The 18,096-nt window shown below is 37.1% G+C and overlaps 1 protein-coding gene and 1 long non-coding RNA gene across 6 annotated transcripts in view; one reads left to right on the top strand and one right to left on the bottom strand.

The window, feature by feature from the left end:
• The window catches only part of LOC136831432 (uncharacterized), a 108,475-nt gene extending 103,556 nt beyond the window's left edge, over positions 1 to 4,919 (bottom strand). Inside the window, exons 1-2 of the long non-coding RNA XR_010850871.1 lie at positions 4,832 to 4,919; positions 3,030 to 3,194 (exon numbers count right to left, since the gene is read on the bottom strand). This is a non-coding gene — a long non-coding RNA (uncharacterized lncRNA). The remainder of the gene's footprint in view (positions 1 to 3,029; positions 3,195 to 4,831) is intronic.
• The window catches only part of LOC136831431 (2-hydroxy-3-oxopropionate reductase-like), a 22,981-nt gene continuing 5,758 nt past the window's right edge, over positions 874 to 18,096 (top strand). Inside the window, exons 1-3 of one of the 5 annotated variants that reach the window (XM_067091889.1) lie at positions 874 to 1,229; positions 12,777 to 12,899; positions 15,158 to 15,310. In XM_067091889.1, coding sequence (XP_066947990.1) covers positions 12,782 to 12,899; positions 15,158 to 15,310 — 271 coding nt within the window. In that variant the 5' untranslated portion in view covers positions 874 to 1,229; positions 12,777 to 12,781. Of the gene's footprint in view, positions 1,230 to 10,011; positions 10,107 to 11,126; positions 11,246 to 11,528; positions 11,550 to 12,776; positions 12,900 to 15,157; positions 15,311 to 18,096 lie in introns of those variants that run through there. The other 4 variants (XM_067091888.1, XM_067091885.1, XM_067091887.1 and 1 more) reach the window with 4 other exon arrangements.

Raw genomic sequence — 18,096 nt, 5'->3', positions numbered from 1 at the left:
CCAAAACAGTGTGCTCCCAAAAGGTCCCCAACCATGTTGGATATTTGAGGTTAATAATAACTGACCAATAACAAACACCACCACCACCTTCATCAGCAACACTCTAAGTATAGGAAAAATCAATTTCCAAGGTAATAGTCCACGCAGAGCTGTTGCTTAGATTTACCATAAATGTACATATGCTAGGTTAGGTAGACACAAGAGACAAATGGGTGGGGTCCTCAAGCCTATATCTATAACTATTTATTTGTTAAGGTAAAGATCTTCAGAACACATTAGTAATGGTAATTCTAAGCCGGCTATCCACGGTGAGCTAGACTATGGCATTTGACGTTTTCCTATGTTATTTTACTTGATTTACAAGAATGTAAAGTAATATTTTGTCGGCTGGCTGTAATTAAACTGTAATTGACCTTTGAAGACTACACAACTTGAATTACCTAACGTGGGGTAGGTCTAAGCCAGCATTCTGCGGCGAGCCCACCACCCCCCTCCATAGTTAATAAGGCAAAATTGTAACCAGTAACCACCCCTACGATGCGTTAGGTTGGTATTTTTGGGGTGTTTACTGGTTACAATTTTTCCGTCCATTAGCTATGGAGGGGGTGTGGGCTCAAACTCCAATGCCAGCTTAGATCTACCCTTTCGACTGTAGTCTTCAAAGGTCAATTGCAGTTTAGTTATCCCAGCCATTTCAAAAATTACTTCAAAATCTTGTAAAGCAAGTAAAATAACACAGGAAAACATCAATTGCCGTAGTCTAGCTCACCGCAGACAGCTGGCTTAGAATTACCTTAAAATCAAGAAAATTGTATTATTTGCAAGCCTAAAATACTAATTTAAATTTAAATTTTATCTGGTGAATGTCCAGAATAACTCCGCATGCATAAAGTACCAAAATTAAAAGTAAAATGTAATATTTTTCATATTTAAAGCATTTTAGGCCACTTCTTATGATGAGGAAACACCCACAATTTTGCCATGTTAGCTATGGAGGGGGTTGGGGGACAGGTATTGTCTAACCTTATAAGTCAAAAATCGAAAATCATTCGATGGGGAACTAGTTTTTCTGAGAACCATTACACTCTTTCTGAGAAACATTACAGTAAAAAACCTCATTTTCGAACTAACTCCAGTACGATCAAGTACACGAAGTGCTACTGGATGTAAACAAACGACAGAAAATTTTCGAGGGTGCCGATTAGATAATCATTAATATCTCGGATATGGTGAATCTCCTCAAAAAGTGTTCAGAGACAAAGTTTTATTATTTTATATTGTGAAAATTATAGTGTGACCTATTTTCTTATATCTCACCGCGGAGTTGTTCTGGACATTGACCTTTTATCTTGCTAGGTCTATACAAAATACACAATATTATTACACTTCTCCTAAGCTAGGCTATGTCACTGATAGGCCTAATCTAAAGCTACTGCATGGAAAGGCCTAATCTAGAGCTACCAAATGGATAGGCCTACTTTATGGCTATTCCAAGGTTAGGCCTAGTTTAAGGATAACGGATGGCAGGCCTAATTAATGGCTATTGCAAGGTTAGGCCTAATTTATGGATATTGCACGGGCAAGCCTACTTTAAGGCTATTGCACGGGCAGGCCTAATTAATGGTTATTGCAAGATTAGGCTGGTATTTCTAAGTAAGAGCTCTACACGGAATATTACCTTGGAAATGAATTTTCCCTATAAGTTACTTTTAGTGTTACTGATGAAGAAGATGGTGTTGTTTATTGTCGGTCAATTATGATTAACCTCGTATTTCTACCCAACATGGTTGGAACCCTCTGGGAATGTCAGATTTTGGAAATAATGGGAGAAAGACCGGACGGCCATGTTGTTGTTATGGAATGGTTCCGCGCATGCGCTAGTCATTAGGGACCCACATGTTCAAGAAGGGATTAGCTAAGGAAACCTATTAGGCTATAAAAGGAACTAACCTAACCTAGCAGACCGTGTTACTTAGTGGGGGGGGAGGATCCAAGTGAAGGAAACTCCATTTTTTACCAAACGCTCCCCTAGGCCTATAACATTCTGCATGCACGATAGCATTCCAGGATGGCCCGCATACAATTTCTGAGGTTAATTACAGTTGACCGACAAAAAATAACAGTAAATTCTTGAAAAGCATCCAAAATACTGTAGAACTATATAGGGTAATTCTATATACTAGCTCCGTCCCTGTTTTTACGTTTTCAACTGGTTTTTTCTACACTTTTAGGGGTTCTGATAATGGCGGTGCATCTGTTTACTGTCAGCCAAATGGAATGTCCCTTTGCTGTGTTTAGTACTGGCCTGGGGGGGGGTGACCCATACATTAACAAGTTATTGCACTTGCCGGACGGGATATGAACCGTTCGAAACAGACGTAGCCGTGCTCTGTCTTGTGAAGATCGCATAAGGAAACCCCTTGTTGGATGGACTTCAGGGGTTAATTACAGGGTAATTACACTAGAGCGCCAAAAATTAAAGGTAAATTCATAATCAGCAACCAAAAAACTGTAGAAAAAGTTAAGTTAGAAGGCAGCCGCCGCTGCGGAACTACTATATAGTTCTACCAATTCTTGATAAGCATCCAAAATACTGTAGGAAAAATCAATCTCCAAAGTAATACCCCAAGCGGAGATCTTCCTTAGTTCTACCATTGGGCCTAATTTAAGGCTACTGCCCAGGTGCTTCTTCCCCAACTGTATTATGGTTCGGCCAGGCGAGTGGGCGCCTCAGTTTTTTTTTTTTTTTTGCCATGCCTCTAGGTTAGGTTAGGTTAGTTCAAAGAAAATACACCCATATTTCGGGAGTGGTAAACATAATGGGATTATTTTCAATAAGATTCAATTGTTAGATTTTAAGATATGGCGTCGCGCTTTTTTCAGGGAAGGTCCCGAACCATAATACAGTTGGGGAATATGCTGCCCGGATGCCCTAGGCTAGGCCAATTTAAAGCTTTTGAAGCAAGCTATAGGGCCAAGTTATACAAAGTATTACATACTTAAATACTGGTATTTAAATATTAACTTACCTTAGGACAGTTAATTACACCTATAATGCCAAAAAAAGGATGTAGCAGAGCACCCAAGCACCATTTGCCTTAACATGGATCAGATTCACAGTTGCCAGGTGACATTTCCTCGAAACCTCCCAGAAATGACCTTAAATCCATCAATTACCTTCATTCAGAAAAATCCTAAAAAGAAAAAATTACGGTCGATGCATTATACCCTGTAGGCGAATGTGTTTGTGTGGCATTAAAATTTTAAATTAATAAAAGATGCTGTAGTACAACAATTACACTTCATTATTAGAGAGAGCAACCTGTAAAAAAAAAAGTAGAATGAAAATATTTCGAATATTCTTTGACATCATAACAAATCACGAAAACATTTGGAATATTCTTGAACATTACAAAAATCATGCTACTGCAAAAAAATATAAAGTTTCTAAATAATTATTTGCATATACCCTTAAAATTAACAGTAGATATATGCTGACATATTACTGTGGAAAATAAACTCAAATATGCTTTTTAAAGGAACAAATGGTAAAAGGACATTTCTGGAAAATGGTCTCCTGATAATAATAAAAAAACATTTCGCATAAATTGCTTGCACTCCTCTTCAGTAGCACGAGCTACTATTTTTTCCCTGTCTTTTTCAACTATATCATTCATTACCAGTGCATAATTAGATATTCCGGATCTTTCCTAGATAGTGACTCTACGATCACGATCTATAGGAGGGTATTAACGTATGACGATTGACGACGTGCATGCAAACTAGTCGGCAGTATGGGGCATGACGTCACGCAAAGGACGACAAGTTTTCCTTGTGAGCCAGGTATATAGACATCAGTTTTGTCATTAATGAAAAGCACAGCTGAAACTTTTACTGTAAAAGGGATGCTAGCCGTAATATCTTTTAATAAAATGAACATCGCAATGCACTGGGATTATGATAAAGGAACAAATATAGATTAAATAAACCTCATGGAAAAGTTCAGGTTATGCTGAGTGGTCTGACCGGTAAATGGAGACAACCCAAAATTTATGATTTTGACAATTCATGTGTCCATGAAATGGTGAGAGGAATGATTGTGGAAGTAGAGAATGCAGGCTACCTATTAATTACAATCGTTTACGATCTAGGGCCGAACAATCTTAAGTTATGGAAGGCTCTTGGTGTAGACCCAATGAAATCAAAGCAAGTTTCAATAAAAAAAAAATCCATGTCTGGATAGGGAAATATTCGTAATTGCTGATGCCTCATGTATGATAAAACTTATAAGAAATAATTTTATGACTGAGGGGTTTTGTTTCGAAGATGGGACATTGATTTCGGATTCTTGTATAAGGGAAATGTTAAGTAAGAAGCGCACAGAATATGGTCTAGCTCACAAGATTAGTGAAATTCGTGCAAACTTAGAAAAAAACTGAACTTCGGCGGTAAAATATGCTGTGCAGCTGATGTCAAATACCTGTGTTAAGTCTATTGAATATTTAGGAGAGAGAGGTGGTGTTGGAAGGTTACTGTGGAATTTATCTCTATGATAAATGAATGGTTTGATCTCATGAATTAATCATGCATGATTGGAGATGTAAATCAATGAATGCTTATAGAACTGACTTAGATAACCAGAAAACACTTCTATGTAAAGATATCAATGTAATGACAAAAATGAGAGTATGCAATGCAAGATGAAGCACACATCACAATTTCCAAATGAGAGTGTCCTAATCGTGTCACTCACTGGTGGGTCGATATGAGCTGTAGATCAGAAATTATAATGTAGAATATATATTAACACGAAAATTGAATCAGGACCCACTGGAACATTTTTTATGTGTGTGTTGCAGACAGATGAGTGGACTGCATGCTCAACCGGGTGCTGTTAACTATAAAGATAGAATTAGCTTCTCGGTAAGAACGTTGCACTAATCAGCGATAAAACAAACGTAAATAAAAAGCATGAAAATAATGATTGCTTATCAGCCGAGTTGGTGTCGACGAATGCATCAATCAAAGCCAAGTCCTATAATGAGCGTGAACTTGCGTTAGAAATTTGCATAAAGAGCAACATATTTAAAAAATATAGACTTGGATCTTGAATTTGAGAACGGCAATACAGAAAACACTCCAGAGGATATGGCCAGTTTGTCAGCTGATCCAAATAATTTGAAGTCAATATCTGAGGTAATTAAAGAAGAATATTTGCGATATATAGGTGGCTACATTGTTCAAAAAAAATTCAGTGCGGTATCCTTATTTAGGTCAAAAGTCGACTGGCACTCAAAGTGATCAAAGTTCCCGGATTTAATAAAATTAACACGAGTCAACTCTACAGTAGGCTATATGCCGTCTGAAATTTTGTCTCATATTAAGCTTTATGAGAGATGTATTCCAAGCCATTCATGGAGAAAATCTTAGGGAGGGGAAATATTGTATAAAAATGCTTGCTTATGAAATGAAATCAACAGGTGTTCATGTTCCAAGTGAAGTAATTTAATTTTTTTGCGAAACTGCCTTTTTTAGGGATGAGATATCTAAACATGAAAATTGAAATGGATAAAACAAAGAGTAAATCTTGTTTTATGAAATATATGTTTCTACTGAATAAATTCTTGTTGTTGTTTTTAAGGAATTTGATGTTTAACTACCCTTTTTGTAAAGAAATAAGGAACTTAAAAGGAAACTGGCATCACCTTGGGAAATATGGCAACATTCGTTCTTTCGCGTGACGTCATGCGCAAACCGCTCTTATTTTGATAAACAAATGACCTAATGGACCGTGGTAACCCCAAGGGTTGTCGTGGTTCGTTATCTAGGACTAATATTTCTTGGGGTTCCTTATCTTTATGATATTTATAGTCTTTTGTTTATCAAAACCCTTGGGGGTCACTGTCCAGGAAGATCCGATACAGCATTCTCTTTCTTTTAAGGCCAACTTTTGTATGCAAAAGACCAATTAGAGATTTCCCTTTTGAGCGGACACTCCACAAACACAATTGCATGCACCCATATATATATATATATATATATATATATATATATATATATATATATATATATATATATATATATATATATATATATATATATATATATTATACCTCAGATTCACGAACTTAGGGGCCGTTCAAAAATTACGTAACATTTTTTGGTAATTTTTACCACCCCAACAACCCCCCATGTCCTGCCTCATAACATATGTCCAGACACCCCTAGAAAATTATGTAACATTAGCTCGTACGCGGCCCGGCCGCCCCCCGCCCCGGAATTAGTATGGTTCCTTGTTTTAATGCAATAATATATTAAAGTCTAGCCTAATATCAGGAAATTATTACCTTTAGGTTTTGTCTTAATATTTTGATATGATATTAAAGAATAACAAATAAATCTAAAATGAAAATGTTCTCTTATGCCATGTTTAGAAGAGGATTAACTTAATTTGTGATATTTTTCTAAGTCATATTCATGCATGAAGTAGGGAATGTCGGAGCTCAGAAACGGGATGAATTTGTGATATTATTCTATGTCATGTAATACATACATATAGTAGACAATGTTGAAGTACAAACCAGGGTTGAGTTTGTGATATTTTTAAACATCTACTAAAGCAAAAAAAAAAAAAAAATTAAATACCATATTCTTAATATTAATAAAATATAATAAAAATCTATTGCAGAATCTTTACTATCTCTCTTTTGTCCTTCTACATTTACATCTTTTCAAAAGAAACAGCAAAAAACCTGAAAATGTTATGTAACTTATGGCTGCCCCCCTTCCCCACTGTCACTCTAATAACACCCCCATATACCCACCTTCGCCCCTAAGGCGTTACGTAATTTTTGAACGGCCCCTTAATTCGTTCGAGGATGCAGTTCATGACCCGAAAAGTTCGCGACCTGAATCAATTTTTCCCATTTAAAATAATGTAAATGCAAATATTTCGTTCAAACCTCAGAAACACTGATTTCTATTAAATTTTTTTATGTTTTTCTGGGACAAAGAATATGGACTTAAGTTAAAATAACCTTAATTATATACAAACACAGCATGGGCGTCATCTGCGAGGAGGACTTGGGGTGGGGGACATATCATCCCCACTTCTTATTTAGGGGCCACTTCTTATTGTCCCGCCAACTGGGGGGACATGGGGCAACATATCAATAATCAGTGCCCCCTCCAGCTTTTTGTATCTCTGGCCCCCACCACCGCAAACTACATAGCTAATAAATTTGTAAGCAAAGTGCCAGACACACGGGAAAATATTTTTGGCAATTTCTTTATCAGTTGCAAAAGTGCTCTAATCCTCGAGGGGCGCCCACAAATGAATTGCCTCCACGTATCTCTATCCTCCACCACTGCTTCTCTTCTCTTGTCATCCAACTATATTATTTGCAAAATGCTCATTTCATACATTCAACTATCAGTTCATTCAGTATTTTCCCCTTCTATATTTCCCTTGCTTTTCCACTAGTACTGGCCCAAGCAGTACTATCTTATTCTTGTCTTTCACTAATTTACTACCTCATTTGGTACCGTCCCTAACCTTAGATATTGAAACCCACATTGGAGTAAAAGGCTTTTATTGTTACAGGACACTATTATTTTAGACTCTCAATGGAGTTCTATAAATTCTATAATATACTGCACCATAAAATAATAAGCTTATTTTTATCCTTATTACTTATGCTGTAAAAGTTTGTAATGTTAAATGCTGATCATAGTCTCTACAGAGTTAAGTGGAACTGTATGTTGAGGATGTCACAAAAGACTCGTACCGTATTTTAGCCAATCTGTAAATTGTGGACTTATAAACTTGTTGACTGACTAATATTGATAAGTCAGTCATTCTTTTTCTTTAATATCATCCATACATTCATATTATTATGGCATTAAAATAAACCAATCGTGTTCATTTCTTCAAAACATTTCTCAGAGGGGCTTACGGAACCCCCACATTCCCCCCCAACCCCCGAACCTGCAGCCGCATAGGTTCGCTTCGCTCGCCAATATTTTAACTGTATATTTTTCAGAATGTCGCCCCCACTTTTATAAACCAGATGACGCCCCTGAAATACAGTAACGCACAGAGATGAGGGGTAGTGGTATATCGTACATACAGATATCTTGGTGCGAAATGGAAGTGTTGATTTGAGGGTTTTCGCCTCCAGATTGAGGGCCGAACTGTTTTGTCAAATCAGGCGCTCTCGCTTACTAGGATACCTTGAGTTATTGTTGGTGTTTCTTTATTAATTTCCATTGCTTTCATCTCTAAAAATTATGCAAAAGCTTTTACTGTCCTGCAGTTTATATTAATAAACTGTTGTTTGCCGATGTTAGTTACCATAACTAACACACGTTTACTAAGAGTTGAGTTACAGTTGTCTAGTTAAAAACTTGCTTATTTTCAGTGTGATTTCCATAAATAAAAATCAAATGCATTTTTATTCATCAGTCACGCAATGGAGAAGGTGTTCAGAAAGTATGCCACTAACTTGAAGCAGCAGGTAGTATATCTGTGGCTAAAGAAACAAATAATGAGAAGACTCCAAAATGATTTGGAGACAAAAGCAACACCTAAACTGACAAAAATCACACACGTACTTCATTCAATTTGCTGCATTTATAAATAAAGTAGTTGCAATTTTTAACCCAGATTTGATAACTTACGAAAGAAACCTCTCTCTGAATTAAGTTTCATCCGGCAACTAAAGACGGCAATGATGTTGGTGAAATGCAATCAGCTGATGATTTTAAGAAAATGTAAACAAAACCAGAATGAAAATGGTTCATGATCACTCTGTTTTCAGATTCTGTAATACGATATGACACTAATACATGTAATATGATTAGATGCAGTAGAACAACAGATTTGTTAAAATTATCACTATTCTCAGTACAACTATTATTCGACTTTTGCAAACCAATATATCGGTGTAACAACCTAACTGGGGCAATAGCCTCTCTCTGCATTTCATCGACCGCCATACTTTTGATCAGTGGTTCTCAACCTTTTTATTACCACGCCCCCTCTAAGAGCTGGTCCTTCCCTCCACGCCCCCTTGCATCTATAAGTAAAATTCCCTCCCAGATTAGGAGGAAAAAAAAAAAAAGAGGAGTTTCGAGGGACAGGGAGGGAGGTAAATAATTACAAAATAATGGTAAGCCTAGCGAGTCTAACTAGAGTGGTAGACGATGGGAAACTAACGTTAAAAAGCGATACTTTTTCCTTTTTTTTTATAAACTGGATATTAGTTCCTCACGCTTGTTAAGAAAATAACGAATATAATTCTAGAATTTTTAAATTTTCCCTAGGCTTCGCGCCTCCCCTAGAAATTGCTGACGCCCAACTAGGGGCGCGCCCCAGGTTGAGAACCACTGCTTTTGATGATGCTCCATCCTCCATTAAAAAAATTGGGGTGCCTCCTATGGACCCTTTTGGGGGATGTTTGTGTGTTTGCGGCCTAAAGCAGGGTTCGTGAACCGGAACAAAAAGTTTCGAACATCTGGTTCGTAACCCGATTTTTTATATATATATATATATATATATATATATATATATATATATATATATATATATATATATATATATATATATATATATATATATATATATAATATATATATATATATATATATATATATATATATAGAAATATATATATATATATATATATATATATATATATATATATATATATATATATATATATATATATATATATATATATATATATATTTACAAGGCACTCAGAAAGATAAATTCAGGCATGACTGTCTCCCTTTCACAAACAAGACACGTGCCTTGACAATGGTGATAGTTTATCTTAGGTCTGAAATGATACCAGACAGATGTCAATATTCCCAAGTTCTGCCTAACGCATTCCTCGCGATGTTACTGGCTTATCTGCAGGGCGTTTTTAAGCACTCATTATTAGGATTCTGGCAAGACTTTTTGTTGTGTATTAACCCTGCGCAGGAGATTGCGCATGTTGAAGCGCTGTTTGTCTCGGGGGCGTTGTGGGTTGTGATTGAGAAGAGACCCGCCAATTTTGGGTAGCCATAAGATGTAGCAAGATATACCATCAAAGCCAACGGTTAGCCAGCTGTAATATTAACCTTCTACCTCGGGCCACCACGTAATACTTTTAAAATGAAGATTTTTATTCCACCTTCCTTCCTGTAACTGATAATCAGATATTATCGCAGTAACACGTCACTGCGTTCGTGTAGAGCACTGAACTCCTTTCCTTATCGATTTCTTCAGATTCCCTAAAAATAGTCCTTAGCTGAATTTTATAGCGTACAAAAAGCAGAAAAGTAGTTGGTATTTATCTGCTTGAATACTGTTCAGTGCTGTGACTGTCACTGAAACTGTGTTTTTATATTTTAATTTCTTATTATTATCGCTGTTATTGTTTGTAAAAATTTTACACGCTTGTAAACAAATTTAGGTGTTTCCTCCGGTAGGGATGGCTCCGTGGAAAAGCTGCGTTTATACCTTAATTGACGAACAAAGGAACGAACTCATTGCACAAAAACACTACTACACACATCTTTGCAGAAATCCCATCAGTAGTGCATCGAATCCCCTACACAAAGGGTGGTATTTACCTCTATTTTGCACACGCTCCTTGGTTTTTCAATACCCTTTCCACATATATATGAATCTCGAGGTTTCTAGGTTCCTCCTCCTCCTCTTTCCTCCCAGTGTTTCCGAATTTGCACTTTTCCCACCAACTTATCATACATCATTTTCTTCACATGTCCAGACCATTTCATAGAATCCATCTTTTCACCCATACAAATACCTTTTCACCAATTATTCCTGTTTCTCCATTTCTCGACCTTTCAATTCATCTTATGTCACATACACCACACAAACAATAATCGACAACTTCATCCATTTTTCTTTTGAATACACTCAACATCCTCACACTGCATCTATAAAGGAAAATGACTCAACAGTCTTCAACATTCCAACTCTACTTTCCTTAAAAAATAACTTTTTCATGGCCACTTCATTTGACCTCCATTAAAAATATAATTTAAATCTAAGCAAAGGTATATGAGCCAACAAAAACTCATTTGATTAAAGTGCTACGTAGCAACTACGGTTAGATAAGGCCTCTGGTAAAAAGGAAAAATTATGAAACACCCGATTCGATGTCAGTACGGACTTACACTGTACAGTAATAAGGATTATACCCAACTGAACAGACGCTACTGGTAAAAGGTCTACCAAGCGGTGGTGTCACCCACCTTCTCCTTCTTATTCTTCTTCTTCTTTTTATTATTATTATTATTATTATTATTATTATTATTATTATTGTTGTTGTTGTTGTTGTTGTTGTTGTTATGGAAGATTAATAGTTTGTTTTATAATTTATTGTACTGTAATTACAACGTAAAATTAAGACTTCTAAGTTATTGAGATTTAGAGTTCGTTTGTCTTTTAAAATTTAGACTTTTTGACAAAGGCAAGAGATGCTGTGTGGTGGTATAATAACCACAGCTGAAGTGGCTGATCGGTGATGCAGGTAACGGAATTCGTCGAAAAATAGCCAATAAGGTTTCTTAGTATGATCCATATCATGTCAGAGGTTCTCTAACACCATTCAAGAAATGGTTCCACTTAATCATCAATATTGTCATAGTTATTCTGCGAGGAGGTTTTCCTCCTGTCACACCTTTCAGACCTACCTACATTCAATTTCCTTTCCAGCGCTGAATGACCTCATAGATCCCAGTGCTTGGCCTCTGGCCTAAACTCTATATTCAGTTCAGTTCAGTTAACTTGAAGATTATGCTCATGCAATCAGATTTGCTGGTAGGGTTGTCTGTGAGAAAAGAGTCCAATATTTTCCGAGTACACTCAGTAGGAGGCATCAGATCCATATAATTTTAAAATGACATCATGTGGAATTACTGAGTGCACATATTATGATTGTTCTCTACTTCACTAATCCCTATTGCATTTCATGAATAAGATCATAATTTTTAAACGACTGGAGAACAACTCACTGTTTTCTGATTGTTTTTTTTTTTTTCCGCGCAGTTTTGTTTCTTGTCCACGCAATTCTTGTTCGGGGGTTTTCTTTGCTGAATGCAATAAGACGTTAACAAGACCTTTACCCTTGTTTTGATCTTATTACAGATCCCTGTTTTCCCCTACCTTACCCAGTAGCGGGGTAGTGCCGTCAGTGCACCTCGCGCGGTACATTGTAGGCATTACTTAAGGTTCTTTGCAGCGTCCCTTCGGCACCTAGCTGCAACCCCTTTCATTCCTTTTATGTTTTTCCATTCATATTCTCTCTCTTCCATCTTGCTATCCACCCTTTCCTAACACTTGTTTCATAGTGCAACTGCGGGGTTTTCCTCCGTTTACACCTCTCAAGCCTTTCTACTCTCACTTCCTATTTCAGCTCTGAATGACCTCATAGGTCCCAGTGCTTGGCCTTTGGCCTAAATTCTATATTCCTTCCTTCCTTCCATAATAACCTTAGGTTCCTTCCTTTCTGTCACCGCTTCTTGGGTGGGTTTTTTCCTGTGATTTCATACTCAGCTCGGTGTATTCTTTCTTAGCATCTTCTATTTTCGTTGCTTCAGCTGTGCCTAGAATACTTGTGTGGTTAAGGACGGCAAGTCTTGTTGAATTTCTGTATCATACGTTTGTCTATATCCCTTTCTTCATTAGTTTAAAGTAGAAATTTAAACATCAAGCTGTAATTCCGTGGATACCTCACTAATCTCTTGTTTTTTTTCAGTTATCATGTTCACGGGTGTCAAATTAACCACTGGTATAAACACAGGACTACGATGGGTGGGCCGCGGAATTGCTACCGCCACAAAGTCCACTAAACTGGGAGTTGTTGGCTGCGGGAATGTGGGTACGTTTTCCTCTTATTGTAGCACTAGAGAGAGAGAGAGAGAGAGAGAGAGAGAGAGAGAGAGAGAGAGAGAGAGAGAGAGATATGTTATTTACTTCAAAAGCTTTGTGGATGCTTTATGGTTGTGCATTTTATGATTATCTACTCAACATTTCCATATAAGAATCCAAATGCAGGTAATTCTGTTTAACTCTATTGTTTTTCATGAATATATATAATTACAATAAAATGACAATATTCAAATTTCAAATACACTGTTGTGCTCTCTCTCTCTCTCTCTCTCTCTCTCTCTCTCTCTCTCTCTCTCTCTCTCTCTCTCTCTCTCGTCCAACCTCGTAAAAACTGCATGTGTCTAAATCGTCCCCCCACCCGGAGATTATGGCATATGGGACAAATCGTATAACAAAGATAAGCGTGAATAGAAATGTAACCCTGTCAGCAGGCAAGAGATAGCAATCAAGGCAACGGTATACATAACATAAAAACTCTTAAAAGAAGGCATAATAAAAAAAAAGTACTACCGTATTAATGACGTAGTTTTGACAAGCAAACCAAGGCAAAACGTTGCAAATGGAAAAAAGCATCACCCTAGGAGAAAGCAAAAGTAAGTTGTGGCATACACCGTAGGCATAAATATACAATTAACTGCATTATAGAAAACAGAACCCTTAGGGGCGCAGCAAAAGCACGCAAGAATTATCAAATACTCCACATCTAAACATGTCTATCAAGAGCCAACAATCCTAATGATATATTCGTCAGTCCCTCTCAGATGGTTAGCTTACTTCTTAGGACATTGACTTCGCTTCAGTGGCGTTGTCTATTGTGGCCACAGGTGTCTTGCAAGTCCTTGAGCTTTCTATCAAATAGGGTCACTGCCCTGTAGCCTCACTGCATACTAGCAATAGTGATGAGCCTGAACAATCAATCTCATTCAGTCCCAAGCCTCTGTAACCAGTTCCTGGATCCTCGCTCAGTCACGTGCTTTCAAGGCCATAATCCTTCAGGAGATATCAGTGGTGGTGACAAGCAGTCTTGGAATTTAGCCATCTATCGCTCCCTGTTTCAGTATCTGTCCCTAATCACCTATGCGAAGGATTACCCCCTCCATACCTGGGGAGTGGTGAGGTAATGGGGATAGCCAATGTTGCTTATTTGTATTCAAGGCTGCTTCATTTTGCAGTGTTCATTCTAATTACATTCACAAATTAATACTCCCAAGCCGAGACCTGACACCAATGATAGTAAGTCTACCAGACACCAGGAATTTCCTAATAGCTGCAAGACTCTCTCTCTCTCTCTCTCTCTCTGTATGTATATAACACATACACATATATATATATATATATATATATATATATATATATATATATATATATATATATATATATATATATATATATATATATATATCAGCCAGTGGCGATTGAGGTCCTCTGTGACCTCCAGGTGGCTGACAAAATCTCCGTATTCACTTCTTAGGTGTCTATGTGCAGGACCATTGGAAGGGTGTATCTTAATCTTACTAGGGTTGTATTTGCAAGGCTATTCCAGAGGGCTTGAATCAACTGTTGCTGTTGAGTCAGCATCGCATGAGCTTATCATATGGTGTTTTGTGCCAGGCTGGCTGGGGTACTAAATGCAGGTCTCGCGGTCCTCTGTGCCCTCTGGGTGGTTGAAAATTGTCTCAGTGGTGTTGAAATCTCTAGTTTGATAATAATTCACCGTGCCATGTAGAAGCCGCAAGGAAGACCAATTGACTGTGGGCCTGTGTGGGCATAGCGAGAAGAGAGAGAGAGAGAGAGAGAGAGAGAGAGAGAGAGAGAGAGAGAGAGCGCTTGGCTGCCATGCTTGATAGCTGATTTGAGATCGGTGCAACATATGAGCAATGTGCATGTAAAGCCTACAAAACTAAAATTAACTTCAATAAGGCATTTCAAGAAGCTATTAATAATCAATGTGTAAATATTTCTATGATTACTTATTTACAAACTTTTACATATATTTTTTAGCATTCTTACTGATTTCAGTGCTAGCTACCACTGATGATTGCTGGAGAGAGAGAGAGAGAGAGAGAGAGAGAGAGAGAGAGAGAGAGAGAGAGAGAGAGAGAGAGAGAGAGAGAGAGGTTCCACTTAATATTTTCATGATTAACCTTGTGCAACGAGGCTAGAATTGACTGTTATAATTCATCATATCTTATCCAACCTAATGGAAATATCATTCTAATATATCATTCTGATACCTTTATTCTGTAGGAAACGCTGTTGCTAATAACTTGCTGATTAAAGGCTACCCAGTCGTGGCAGCCTTCGATACAAACCAGGCCTGCCTTGAGAAGATGCCCAAAGGAATTGTCCGTGCCAAGACACCAAGGGAAGTCGTAGATATGGTCGATGTTGTAGTCACAGGTAAGTAGACTAAAGCTATTTCTATCCTTAACTTGTGGATATTTCGCTTGCTGTGGCTTTGCTTCTGGGTGATTCTGTCTCAGTTTCCGAGATAAGGTCGGAACGACTCATCCATATTGGCACTTTTGTCTTCTTGTTGGCACTGACCTTGCCTTGATGAGGCACTAGGTTGCATGTCCTGTTAGCCTTAGAACAGAAAGTTTTTCAGTGAATGCTAAGGACAACCATGGTGACTAGATCCAATTCTGGACGAGACATCCCCTACAAATGGCTTCTGCCAACAGAACCAGTAAGAAATGCTGGTTCAGCGTTAATTCTTAGGACTGACATAAGTGAATAATTGATATACGACTAAGCTCCTCTTCTTCTTCCTAACTAGAAGCCCAACCATACATATAACAACAATAAGATTTTGAATCTATGACATGATAAAAATGATAAGCCAGAAAATGTAGGCTTTGGTTATAGGTGAGGCAAAAGAAGGCAAATAGATGCGTTCTGTACTGAAAAATCTGTAACAACACCACGCGTAATACACTGAAGAAACGGCAAACATCTTGGCAACAAGCAGAAACATTTGTTTAAGACAGTGGCACTGGTAATCTGATTCTTAAAATGTTTTATGTGGAACATCATCCTATTTTGAGTTCATCTTACCCAAGGTTGAACTGATGGGTGGGCATGCTCAGAAGTTAAGGGGGTCTGTTAAGAATCAAATAAATTCAACCTGAGATAATTGCCCTGGATACAATCTTACTCTTTCGGCTTCAGTAACTTCTAATTACACATATTGGTCCTTGATTATTGGCCGGAACTTTATTTCTTTCATATCCTTTGATATAATTAATAAGTCATCAATGTTAATGAGAAAGTTTTACGCTGCTTTCAATGGCCTGTAATCAACATTATTATTTTTTATTTATTTTTTTTCTATCACAGTAATCCTATTCGACTGGGTGATTTTTATAGTGTGGGGTTCCGGGTTGCATTCTGCCTCCTTAGGAGTCCATCACTTTTCTCACAATGTGCGCTGCTTCTAGTAGCACGCGATTGTGAATTTTTTTTTTTTTACCATTAATGTTTAATGAGTAAGTGTTTAAGGAATGTGTAGGATTTAGTGAGTATTTATGAGTGTTTAGTGAATGTTTAGTTTAGGGTTTAGTGAATGTTTTGCAAATGTTTGGTGTGCAAGTATTCAATGAATGTTTCGTGTTTAGGGTTTAGTGAATGTTTAGTGTAAGTATTCAGTAAATGTGAATGTTAGTGAATGTTTATTGTGTAAGTATTCAGTAAATGTTTAATGAGTGTTTAGGATTTAGTGAATGTTTAGCGTGTAAGTATTCAGTGAATGTTTAATGTGTAAGTATTCAGTGACTGTCTAGCGAGTGATTAGTGAATGTCTTGCGAAAATTAGTGTTTAGTGAATGTTTAATGCGTAAGTGTTTAGTGAGTGTTTAATGAATGATTAGTGAGTGTTCATTGACTTTTAAGTGTTTAGGGATTTAATGAGGATTTGGAGTTTAGTGAATATTTAGTTTTTAATGAGTGTTTAGAGTTTAGTGAGTGTTTAGTTACAGTGAGTGCTTAGTGAATGTTTAGTGGATGTTTGGTTTATAGTGAGTGCTTAGTGAATGTTTAGTGTATAGTGAGTGCTTAGTGAATGTTTAGTGTATAGTGAGTGCTAAGTGAATGCTTAGTGAGTATTTAGTGTTTAATGAATGTTTAGGATTAAGTTGGTGTTCAGTGAATGTTTACTGAGTGTTTGGGGTACAGTGAGTATTTTGTGAGTGTTTAGTGTTTTATGAGTGTTTATGAGCATTTAGTGTATAGTGAGTGCCTAGTGACTGCTGAGTATTCAGTGAGTGTTCAGTGTTATTGAGTGTGAGTGTACAGTAAGTGTGAGTGTTTAGTGAGTGTATAGTAAGTGTGTGTGTTTAGTGAGTGTGAGTGTTTAGTGAGTGTAAGTGTATTGTGAATGTTAGTTTTTAGTGATTGTACATTACTGTTTAGTTAGTGTTTAGCGAGTGTATGCAAAGAAAGTCCTGTAATTTACAGGAACCATTGATGCTCAGCACTGCTTAGATCCAAGAGCAGATGCTTAGGCTTTGACCACAATAGCTGGAGTGCTTAGAACAACCTATTTTTGTGATGTAATTTTTCTCTGTGAAATTGGGTCAAGTAATAATAATAATAATAATAATAATAATAATAATAATAATAATAATAATAGTAAAAATAATATTAATGGTAATAACAAGATTGTAATAATAGTAAGGAAGATAAACAATAATAATAAAGTATAGTACTATGAGCTGGACCGAGACCTTTCAATACGGCCACCCGAGGTCACACGCTCGGCAGGGAGATCGCCACTCCAGTGATTGACGCTCTATGAAGCAAACTCTTCTTAAGACTTACTTTTAATCAAACTTCGGTTCCTTCCGACTACAGTACCTCTGTTGGTGTTTTTTCTCATCTCCAGCAGCCGCAGCTTCCGCATGTCTACGCCATCGCTTACGAAACTAATCATGTGCTCCTCTTCCGGTTAAATTAGTTGAAATTTTAATCTTTTCCACGGGAGAAGAAAGTTCTTTGCAAAATTCAATTTTTTTTCTCTTTATAACTGCAAAGGAATTTACAAAAGACTTTTTCACAGGGAGATAATCCAGTAAAAATATTTGACAGCAATAATTGCAATGAAATGAACAGCGCAAAATTCAAAGTTCTAGGATGTTTTGGAGAAAAAATGTATCCGTAATAGCCCTATCTTACCTAGCTTTAGGCGT

This window comes from Macrobrachium rosenbergii, chromosome 48 (genome assembly GCF_040412425.1).
Source record: "Macrobrachium rosenbergii isolate ZJJX-2024 chromosome 48, ASM4041242v1, whole genome shotgun sequence".
Taxonomy (NCBI): Eukaryota; Metazoa; Arthropoda; class Malacostraca; order Decapoda; family Palaemonidae; genus Macrobrachium; species Macrobrachium rosenbergii.
Note: the sequence above shows the minus strand (reverse complement) of the source record. Positions and strands in the feature narration are given on the sequence as shown.